General features: G+C 40.7%; 1 protein-coding gene across 1 annotated transcript; it reads right to left on the bottom strand.

Annotated features, from left to right (window-relative positions):
• Positions 1 to 44: 44 nt before the first annotated feature.
• Positions 45 to 10,404, bottom strand: LOC138239265 (mucin-2-like). Its single transcript, XM_069190801.1, has 7 exons — positions 10,270 to 10,404; positions 5,393 to 7,429; positions 3,421 to 4,338; positions 3,104 to 3,216; positions 2,789 to 3,005; positions 227 to 2,229; positions 45 to 113 (listed from the first exon to the last, which is right to left on the bottom strand). The coding sequence occupies exons 1-7, from the start codon at positions 10,316 to 10,318 to the stop codon at positions 45 to 47; spliced, it is 5,406 nt and encodes a 1,801-aa protein (XP_069046902.1). The 5' UTR covers positions 10,319 to 10,404.
• Between the last annotated feature and the right edge of the window lie 1,415 nt (positions 10,405 to 11,819).

Below are 11,819 nucleotides of genomic sequence, written 5' to 3'. Positions count from 1 at the left end.
GTGAGGAGGATCTACTTGTTGCTTCTGATGCAGATGATGAGGCTTCAGTTTTTGTTGTTGCTGGTCCTGCTGACGTGGGCATTACGGGTGATGTTGAGGTTGATACAAATGAGCTTTCTGGTGTGCCAGGACCTGGAAATTTTGAAGACTCTGTAGTTAATGATACACTGGTGGCTGGAGTTGTCAGAGATTGTGCCATTGTACCTGATGCTGATGTAACTGTTACTTGAGCAAAGTTCACCTCAGTTGTCATCGTCTCTAGTGTGGTGGAGGAAGAGGACATTTGTAAAGTTGTAGCACCTGCAGTAGGAGCAGTGGATGATGTTCTAGGTCCAGTTGTAGGTAAAGATGGGGTGCTGGTTCTTGCTGCAGTGTGGGATGGAGTCATACTTTCAGCTGTGTAAAGTCCTGTTGATGTGGCTGATGTCACTGGTTCTGATGTTGCGGATGTTGTTGATGTCCCTGGGGTGATTCTGGATGCCACTGAAACAGTGGTGGTTGACTGGGGGAGAGCTGTACTTTCATCTACTATTTCATCTACCATTGTTGTTTTTGCTGTTGCAGGGGATGTTGGAGAATCTGTAGCTGGTGATGGAGTGGTGGTTGGTGTTGATGTTGTTGATGACATTTGTATTATTGTACCACTCGGCATGGAACCACTGAGAGTAGCTGACGTTCCACTTGCTGGTGAGGAGGATCTACTTGTTGCTTCTGATGCAGATGATGAGGCTTCAGTTTTCGTTGTTGCTGGTCCTGCTGACGTGGGCATTACGGGTGATGTTGAGGTTGATACAAATGAGCTTTCTGGTGTGCCAGGACCTGGAAATTTTGAAGACTCTGTAGTTAATGATACACTGGTGGCTGGAGTTGTCAGAGATTGTGCCATTGTACCTGATGCTGATGTAACTGTTACTTGAGCAAAGTTCACCTCAGTTGTCATCGTCTCTAGTGTGGTGGAGGAAGAGGACATTTGTAAAGTTGTGGCACCTGCAGTAGGAGCAGTGGATGATGTTCTAGGTCCAGTTGTAGGTAAAGATGGGGTGCTGGTTCTTGCTGCAGTGTGGGATGGAGTCATACTTTCAGCTGTGTCAAGTCCTGTTGATGTGGCTGATGTCACTGGTTCTGATGTTGCGGATGTTGTTGATGTCCCTGGGGTGATTCTGGATGCCACTGAAACAGTGGTGGTTGACTGGGGGAGAGCTGTACTTTCATCTACTATTTCATCTACCATTGTTGTTTTTGCTGTTGCAGGGGATGTTGGAGAATCTGTAGCTGGTGATGGAGTGGTGGTTGGTGTTGATGTTGTTGATGACATTTGTATTATTGTACCACTCGGCATGGAACCACTGAGAGTAGCTGACGTTCCACTTGCTGGTGAGGAGGATCTACTTGTTGCTTCTGATGCAGATGATGAGGCTTCAGTTTTCGTTGTTGCTGGTCCTGCTGACGTGGGCATTACGGGTGATGTTGAGGTTGATACAAATGAGCTTTCTGGTGTGCCAGGACCTGGAGATTTTGAAGACTCTGTAGTTAATGATACACTGGTGGCTGGAGTTGTCAGAGATTGTGCCATTGTACCTGATGCTGATGTAACTGTTACTTGAGCAAAGTTCACCTCAGTTGTCATCGTCTCTAGTGTGGTGGAGGAAGAGGACATTTGTAAAGTTGTGGCACCTGCAGTAGGAGCAGTGGATGATGTTCTAGGTCCAGTTGTAGGTAAAGATGGGGTGCTGGTTCTTGCTGCAGTGTGGGATGGAGTCATACTTTCAGCTGTGTCAAGTCCTGTTGATGTGGCTGATGTCACTGGTTCTGATGTTGCGGATGTTGTTGATGTCCCTGGGGTGATTCTGGATGCCACTGAAACAGTGGTGGTTGACTGGGGGAGAGCTGTACTTTCATCTACTAAGGGAGAAGAAGAGGCTGAGGCACTTGTTGAGGCTGAAGATGACACATTGCTTGTTTGGTTTGAGACCGTGTCTGTTGTACTGGAGGATGATGTCATTCCTGTTGTACCAATGGCAGTGGTCTCTGATGTTGGCAGTACTGTTCCAGGTGTGGAGGCTGAGGAATGTAATGTGACTCCAGATGATGTGGAAACAGGAGTAGTGATAACTTCATTAGCTGGTGATGTTGTACTTGAATAGGTTGTTGAAGGCACTGACATTTCTGGTGAAGCTGTATTTCCTGTCGTAGATGTTTGTGGTGTACTTGCAGGAGTTTCACAACAGGCTATAAAAAAGGGGAATGATTTTATAAGAACTGCAACATATAAATAACACTTTAATCATATAATTAATTTGAAAAATATATTTTCCTTCTCTCAAGGCATGGAAATATTCTAAAAGACAACAGTTATAGAATAGTTTTTTGGACAATTAAGGTTGTCAAAATAACAACCCTAAATGATGCTGTCTCTGTCAAACAGATTTATATTCATGAATTGCTGCTCTGAGTATAAGATTGTTTGTTGACAGCGACCACTGTGAACTGCTGTTAATCCATTAGTCAGTTATAAGGCTGGCATTATGAACAGATGCATTTGTGAATTGTTCCACTGCTATGTCTCCATTTGGTGAGGAACACAGCAATTAGTCATTGAATTGAGCTCTATATCTGTGTTTAGTATTCTAATACGTCCTTATTTTTAAGCTTAGTTACTTTTTGTTTGTAAATGTTACTCTTCTCCTGTTCCTTTTCCATTGTAACATATCTTACAAATTACACATTGAAAGACTGAATTAGTCACATCTAATTCTCAGGTACCTATTGTTAATGAAGACAGACATACCTGTCACAGATGTGTGGTTAAGATCAACTCCAAGTGCCGAACTGTTAAGGGCTTCGATGAAAGTTTTCTGAATGACGGTGGTGTCCAGTGAGACGTTGGAGTTTATAACAATGTCAAAATGAACAATCACACTCCCTTGGCGAATGCTCTTTATCACCACCATCATTTGTTTTGAAGAAATGAGACTCTGGAAGTTTGCTGGAAGATTCTTTTCAATCTAGAAACAGTGGAAGAAAGATGGGGAATAGGTCTTGCTCAATGGACTTCACAGAGTTATACACTGCATAGTTGGAATGTATGAGACAAATTGCTTACCTCTCGTGTGAAGTTTGTAGCAAATTCTATATATTGTGGACTAGTAGTGTTCTCATATGCAGACACAAAGTCAACAGTTGTAATCCGGGTCACTGCAGTGTAAACTTTTGCAGCTACATGGAGAAAAACAACAAATCCCTTGATTACAAAATGGTATAGGAGAATGCAATGATTTTACTGTATAGAGCAAAGTACAATACTTCTATGGACCAATGTGCATTTCTGTATGAATTGTGAAAAAATCTTAATCAGTATGTAAACTGCAATATACAAATTAAGCATTAAAATTAAAATTAAAATTTGTAAAGTTGTGGCACCTGCAGTAGGAGCAGTGGATGATGTTCTAGGTCCAGTTGTAGGTAAAGATGGGGTGCTGGTTCTTGCTGCAGTGTGGGATGGAGTCATACTTTCAGCTGCGTAAAGTCCTGTTGATGTGGCTGATGTCACTGGTTCTGATGTTGGTTCTCCTGAGCTTGCGGATGTTGTTGATGTCCCAGGGGTGGTATCTGGTATTGTGCTTCTGGGGGGTGCCAACAAGGTGGAGGCTGATTCTGGGAAAGGTGAAGTTTCAGCTGAGGCAGACGAAGGAGCTGTGGTAACTATTGAGGCTGGGAATGACACACTGCTTGCTAGGTCTGAGGTCAGGCCTGCTGTGCTAGAAAATGATACTATTCCTGCTGTATTAAAGTGAGTGGTTTCAGACACATGTAATGTTGTTCCACTTGTGGAGACTGAGTTATGTATTGTACTTGTTGAGGTTGGGGACGTCACACTGGCTAGGATGTCTGAAGTTGTGCCAATTGTGCTGGAGGATAATGGCATTACTGCTGTGTTAAAGGAAGTGGTCTCAGATCCTGACAGTGGTTTTCCACTTGTGGAGGCTGAGGAAGGTGGTATGGGCCCAGGTGATGTTGAAACAGGCACATTTGTCTTGAATACTCCATTTACTGATGTTGTTATTCTTGAAAAGGCTGTTGAAGGCAAAGATGTTTCCACTGCAGTTATACTTCTACTTGTAGATGCTGCTGGTGCACTTGTAGTAATGCTAGTTAATGCACAGAACAGAACTGGAGTCATTGTGCCTGATGTGGTTGTTGTCTTTGCTGTTACAGGGGATATTGGGAAATCTGTAGATGGTGATGGAGTGATGGCTGTGGTTGATATCATAGTCTCTGCTCTTGATGAAGATCTGTGTGTTATTGGTGCAGCTGTTGCACTTGTCGTCATCATCTCTGCTACAAAGCAAATAGCATGTGAATGAACAAGGAACAGAGAAGCAGGCTGGACACAATCAATCATGTAATCATCAGATTATCAGTAAGTGAAATAAAAAAACAAAAAGCAATTGTCATTTTCTAGGACATTGTCTTTAAGAGATATAGCTATGGCACAGTTTAGCACTATGTTACAATCAAATATTTTTTTGTGATTTTTATACTGCAAAAACATTTCTGTATTAAACCAATATCCTCTCATATCCCTTTAAATTCCTTCCATTAAAACAAAACATGAATACCATTTGACAAATTGTTTTGAATTATTTAAATTAGTATTGCATTTATTTATCTCTCATCCTAGCGTTAATCCCGCATCAGCAGGGTCCGCTTGTCGGCACGCCCATCTACATTTGGTGGTTTGAACCAAATCTTTGAGCTGACGTTGCCATTAAATGCGACCGAGAAAACTCCAACTGGCGCGTCGCTCCGCCTGCTGTCGGAGGGGGGGGGAGAACAAAGTAACGTAGCCAATTTATAGAGGGGGATTATTAGGAGGCATAGGAAATTTGGCAAGGACACCGGGGTTACACCCCTTCTCTTTTCGAGAAACACCCTGGGATTTTTAATGACCACAGAGAGTCAGGACCTCGGTTTTTACATCTCATCCGAAAGACGGCTCTTGTTTACAGTATAGTGTCCCCGTCACTATACTGGGGCATTAGGACCCACCTGGACCGCAGGGTGAGCGCCCCCTGCTGGCCTCACTAACACCTCTTCCAGCAGCAACCTTAGTTTTTCCAAGGATGTCTCCCATCCAGGTACTGACCAGGCTCACACCTGCTTAGCTTGAGTGGGCTGCCAATTGTAAGTTGTAGGGTGACATGGCTGCTGGTTATTGCATTTATTTATGATGATTGCAATAACCATGGTATGGATATAGTGCAACTGCATTAAAACATTCCTTTCTTTCTCAAATCATATACAGATTCTGGTGGGAGGGAAGTGCCTTGGTCCATTTGTAAAAAGTGTTTTAGTATGATTACTTGATGCTTCTTCAATGAGACTAACTTACCACAAGTGGTACTAGGATCTGCAGTACGAGGAGTAGACAATGTCGAGGTACTTGTTGAGGTTGGGGACGTCACACTGGCTAGGATGTCTGAAGTTGTGCCAATTGTGCTGGAGGATAATGGCATTACTGCTGTGTTAAAGGAAGTGGTCTCAGATCCTGACAGTGGTTTTCCACTTGTGGAGGCTGAGGAAGGTGGTATGGGCACTGGTGATGTTGAAACAGGCACATTTGTACTCCCCGTCCCATTTGTCGATATTGTACCTCCCGTGGCTGCTGAAGTGGATGCGTTGGGCACATCTACCAAAGTTGATCCACTGGCAGAGGTGGCAGAATGTGTTGTGGGCCCAGCCGATGCTGAAACAGGTTGACTTGTAGCCATTTCTCCATTTGGTGATCTTGGACCTGAAGAGGTTGTTGAAGGCACATATGTTTCCATTGCAAAGGATGTTGACTCTGTTGTGTAAGTACTTGACAAATGATCTGTTGTGAGTGGTTCTGATGTTGTTGCTGCTGACATTCCTGATCTTTCTGGGTCTTGTGATCTAGGAGACTCTGTAGATACTGGTGGAATAGTGGTGGGCGTTAGTGTAGGAGTTTCCTCTGTTGATGATGCTGTATCTGTTGTTGGCCCAGCTGTGACCCCTGTTGTCATTGTGTCTGGAGTGGTAGATGTGGATGAGGTATCTTGTGTGGAGCCAGACATTGTAGAGTCTGTTGTGTAAGTACTTGACAAATGATCTGTTGTGAGTGGTTCTGATGTTGCTGCTGAGGTTCCTGATCTTTCTGGGTCTAGTGATGTAGGAGACTCTGTAGATACTGGTGGAATAGTGGTGGGCGTTAGTGTAGGAGTTTCCTCTGTTGATGATGCTGTATCTGTTGTTGGCCCAGCTGTGACCCCTGTTGTCATTGTGTCTGGAGTGGTAGATGTGGATGAGGTATCTTGTGTGGAGCCAGACATTGTAGAGTCTGTTGTGTAAGTACTTGACAAATGATCTGTTGTGAGTGGTTCTGATGTTGCTGCTGCTGAGGTTCCTGATCTTTCTGGGTCTAGTGATGTAGGAGACTCTGTAGATACTGGTAGGATAGTGGTGGGCGTTAGTGTAGGAGTTTCCTCTGTTGATGATGCTGTATCTGTTGTTGGCCCAGCTGTGACCCCTGTTGTCATTGTGTCTGGTGTGGTAGATGTGGATGAGGTATCTTGTGTGGAGCCAGACATTGTAGAGTCTGTTGTGTAAGTACTTGACAAATGATCTGTTGTGAGTGGTTCTGATGTTGCTGCTGCTGAGGTTCCTGATCTTTCTGGGTCTAGTGATGTAGGAGACTCTGTAGATACTGGTGGAATAGTGGTGGGCGTTAGTGTAGGAGTTTCCTCTGTTGATGATGCTGTATCTGTTGTTGGCCCAGCTGTGACCCCTGTTGTCATTGTGTCTGGAGTGGTAGATGTGGATGAGGTATCTTGTGTGGAGCCAGACATTGTAGAGTCTGTTGTGTAAGTACTTGACAAATGATCTGTTGTGAGTGGTTCTGATGTTGCTGCTGCTGAGGTTCCTGATGTTCCTGAGTCTTGTGATGTAGGAGAATCTGTAGACAGTGGTACAATGGTAGTGGGTGCTAGTGTAGTTGTTCCCTCTGTTGATGAGGCTGGTGTCGTTTCATTTGTGCAAGCACTGCAAAATGTTGTCATTCCTGTGGTTGCTGTATTAGAGGGACTGGGTACATCTGTTGGGATTTCGGCTGTGGAAGTATTTGCTAATGGCATGCCAGTTGTTGTTGAAACAGGTGCACTGGTAATCCCTTCTTCATTTGATGAAGTTGTACCTAAAGCTGTTGTTGAAGGCACAGATGTTTGCATTGCAACTGTGCTCCAGCTAGTCTCTGTTGTTCTTGAAGATGATGCATCTGTTTGAGATATCGGCGCTATTGTTGTTGTTTCTGATGTTTCAGAAGTTAAGTTCATAGCCGTCGTATTTTCAGAGGAGGAATTATTTGTTGTTTGTGATCTTACTCCATTCGAATGTGACAGGAGAATGATCATTACTGTAAGCCAAAAGAAAATGTAATATATGTTAGTTATAGTACATACATAAATATATTTTATATCTCCCTTAGAGCAAAACGAACTAGATTTGATCATGTTTTTTCTGTTCCATATTTGGTATGTTTGGTTCCCACTACTTTGACAGAAATGATCTGTTTCCTCTTTCTATGCTTTTAAAATAACTATTGATATTTTCTCCTTCTCGTTTTGTTCTTTTTTGTATTTTTTTGTATTTTGCAAAACTGTTGTTTATTAAACCTTCACTTCTGCCCCCTGTATTCTCAAATAGTTTTGTGTTCTTGAAATAAGGAAAGCTTATTTACTACCCAGCCAACAATTATTGGTTCGAAGAACTGATATGAAGTTTCCATTTATCAAAGACACAAGATTTTAGAGGATTGATCTTACATTCCTCATATTTCAAACTGATTCAGCTATACAAAACATTGGATGTGAATGTTCCAGTTTTTGTTTTGTTTTTTTAAAAGAGGCTGAAGTATCTTAATTTCTAAGAAATTAACCTTATTGGTTCTCTGGGCTTTCTTTCTTTTTTGGCTTTTCACTTAATAACTAAACAAATCTACAGTATAAGCGTGAAAGCTTGGGTTTTAATGAAAGTGATGAGATTCACATATAACAGAAAATGAGTGTTTGTTACGCCGGAAAAAGGGTATACAGTAGATTCATATAACCAAGACAGTGACAAAACAAGGCTGGTAGATCTTATACCATAGGGGCCTTTTCTCAGCCTTACAAAAAAGGAAATGATATAGACTCAAACAACAAGGACATTCTATGCATGTAAAGTAAAAATAGTGTAGCCAAATTAAACAGAACAAACTAGCTACAGTACCTTCTATAATTAACTACCTGCAATAATCATCAATATGTTGCTTCTGTGTGGTATTAAATGTGTATTTGGTTTAAATATAGAATCCCTATGCCTGTAGTTCTTAACCACATAGCCTGACTTCACTTAAGTCTCCACATTAAACGACAATAAAACAATCAACCAGTTATCCTTATTTTTATTTTATTGTCTATTTTATCTATACTATCACTACTATAATACACTGAATAATTGAAAAGAAAGTAAAGTGTGTATTTACGTATAACTGTATCTACACTATCAATTAGTAGATCTCGCAGAAATATCTCCTTGGTAGTTTATGGCTCACGTTCGTTCACTCATACAATGTGTACAATATATGTCTATAACCTGTTACCTCCAAATTGCAATCATGTGACAAAATCGGTAGAGGTCGCGAACAAAATAAAATAATACGATGTAGTAAAATATAATCATATATTCAATCATATATATATATCAGCTAATAAAATAATTATTAAAAGAATACTTTGTTTTACTTTTGCTGCACTCTTTATTGAGTCTTTTTTTCTATCTTTCATCAAGCATCGCGATTCCTTAAGACCACATATTTTCTGTGTATCAGATTTTGAAGTCGCTCGACCACTTTTTTGACTAAATGAGCACACAAGTACAGATAAAACTGACCGACGTGATTCGCGCTACCTGGATCAAAGCGACGGCGACAAGACGCGGCTTTTAAAGCCGTCCTCATAAACAACACCAGGAGGAGACAAAGCATCAGCTTCCAAAACTACCAAAAACTGCCTACTTGAATATGACGCACTTCTCATCGCTTGGCAGAATTTGCTCGACTACAGGAATAAATCGCTTACGATTACACCTGTAGGACAGATGTAATTAAATAACAACATACATTATTACTGTTAAATTGTATTAACTTCGTTTTGTAGATTCATCGCACAGAACTATTCATTTTTCACTTTTCAATTCGTTCTTCGTTCGATTCAAATTAAAGACACCCGTCTTTTACTTCATTAATAACCAGTAAATACAATTTACTGAAATTTAGGAAAAGTTATTTATTATTGCGTGGTAAATCAAGCCTGCTGTAAGGTTAAAAACACCATGACTGGAAATAAGGCATAATTATAGTTATCAAGACTTTTACTCATAATCGATTGTTCTCTATCACCTCCTTGGGCAAAGTTCCCACACAATGGTCAATGGCAGGTGACCTAAACTTCGTCAAGTATTTCTCTTTGTGATCTGTGAGACAAGCAGGGTAATTATAGGTAGCTTATAAAATATCGTTGAACGTCGCAAACCACTTTTAAGACGGGTGTCATTTATCCAGTCCCATTAAATAGTTTTTGTCGTTCTTTCTGGTTGTGAGATATAAAACGCTATTAATCGCATTGGATTATGATGTTTCGTTCTTGAAGGGAACCCTGCAAGTCAAATTCTGTAGAAATTATTCGGTAAATATCTTCTTAAATGTTTTTGGAACGATGTTTTAGTCATAAATCGTGTATTGTTTTTTTTTTTTAGATAGCCTTCTCGTGAAAAAATGAAATAAGACAATAAAGCATATTTTTTATCAATAATTAACTCAACTCTTCTCAAAAACAGGTCTAATAATCATATTTTGGTTGTTCCATGTTTTGCTGATGTTGACTCACCGAAATCACATTTCATACAAACCCGATTAATAAGTTTTATGTAAAATTGGTTTCGGATCATCATCGACATCGCATCAACATCAGCAGCTGCATTCCGTTGCCTTTCTGATCAAAAGAAATTAAGCGCTTTGACAATAAATACTCAGTGTTAAAAAACATATTTTCTCAAATATATGTGTGCGTGTATATAAATCTCATCTGCGATGAATTGAAGCGCTTTTCAGAAAATCTGATAATGAAATACCGCCACAGGCTGCACCCTGAACCCCTTCAGGGTCTCTCCGGACGCAATTTCCAGTTGAAATATTAAGTGAAAGCGATGACTTACACAAAATTGGAAAGGCGCTATAAATCCAACCGCGGTCTCCCGTCTTCATGGTTGATGTGGACTCGATCGCCTATCTAGACATTGCAGTCTGAATCCCGAGCAGAAACACGCTCCGTTACATCCCCGTTGAAGAAGACTTCCCGTTTGGGCCGTAAGGTGAGTCACACCTGAGAGCTGGTTTTGTGAAAGCAGACCCACCCTCGTTCAGACAGGTGAGAATACGGACTCCTGCTGCGTCACAGCAAAATCACTGGGTACTGAAAACTGTATGACGGTACACAGCGAATAAAACTACATTTTTCCGAAGAGCATTTCCAACTACATTAGGAGCACGCATCTTTTTTTTTCTGTCACAGGTTAATATGTTACTATGTAAAGTATAATATTTAATAAAAATAATAATAATATCCCAACAGAACAAATACTGGGTAATTTATTCAGAGGAAGTTCAATTTCCTCGATTTCTAAATTTATCTTAGTGTCCACAGTGCCAATGTGTGCAATTGGACAAAAGTGAAAAGAGATCCCTTTCATGCGCTGTGGGAAACCTACCGTTTTCCCGATGCGTTTTGTACTTTTTTTTTCCTGTTGTAGTGTCGCTGTCGCGTTCGCCAGTGTCCACCTGCTGCTGTTCTCATGGTTCTATTGATATGAAAGAGAACTCAGATGAGAAAAGGCCGTCCAAAGCACTGAGCTATTTCTCTGGTTCTCCTATAGCCGGTACTGGTTGTACTGGGAACACATCTCATTAAAGAAATCCCCGACAAACGCTGTGGAAAGGGACAGTTAAGAACAGCCCTCCAGCCTTGACCTGAATGTGTTTGAAAGGTACTGTATTACTGTGCCTCAGGAACCTTTTTTTTCTGATTAGTGAAGGACCTGAAGCATCCACTTTGCCAAGCTCCCCAAGCTGGAATCTAAAAAGAATCTGACGACAAGATGACAAGATATATAATTAGTTATTTTGATTTTAAAATATTCTAGACTTGGGTGATATTGAAGGGCTTGAATATTCAGGTGCAAATAATAATAAAATAATAATTGCTTACACTTATATTGCGCTTTTCTGGACACTCCACTCAAAGCGCTCAACAACACTCAAATGTTGTCTCTGACTTAATGTCGAACACATAAAAGAATATTCAAGGGGATAATTCGATTTGTCCTCTGGTGCATTCAGCTACAGTATACATTTCAGCTGAATGACCTTTTTATTTTATTTTTACAAGCTGACATAAAATGCATAACCTTGATTATCTGAATACTGTTTGTTTCAGGGGAAACGTCACTATACTGGGAACATATATAAAACAAAGTATACGCGCTGTATATTTTTTTAAATTTGTTCTTTTGTGAAGAAAGGAAACTTGTTAGGTTTTGGGTACACATTATAAAGCTTCAGGATAATAGTTGCCACTTCTGATTAGTTTCAGATTCTCCATTTCACTACTGCCCTTTAATTTAAGTATTAGACCAAACAAAGAACAGTAGGTCTATAAGGTCCTCCCCAAATAAACAAAGGCTTTTAGCCAAAGCCTGAAGAACTGATC

The sequence above is a fragment of the Lepisosteus oculatus genome, chromosome 5, assembly GCF_040954835.1.
Source record: "Lepisosteus oculatus isolate fLepOcu1 chromosome 5, fLepOcu1.hap2, whole genome shotgun sequence".
Taxonomy (NCBI): Eukaryota; Metazoa; Chordata; class Actinopteri; order Semionotiformes; family Lepisosteidae; genus Lepisosteus; species Lepisosteus oculatus.
The sequence above is the reverse complement of the archived record's forward strand: the minus strand, read 5'-3'. Positions and strand labels throughout refer to the sequence as shown.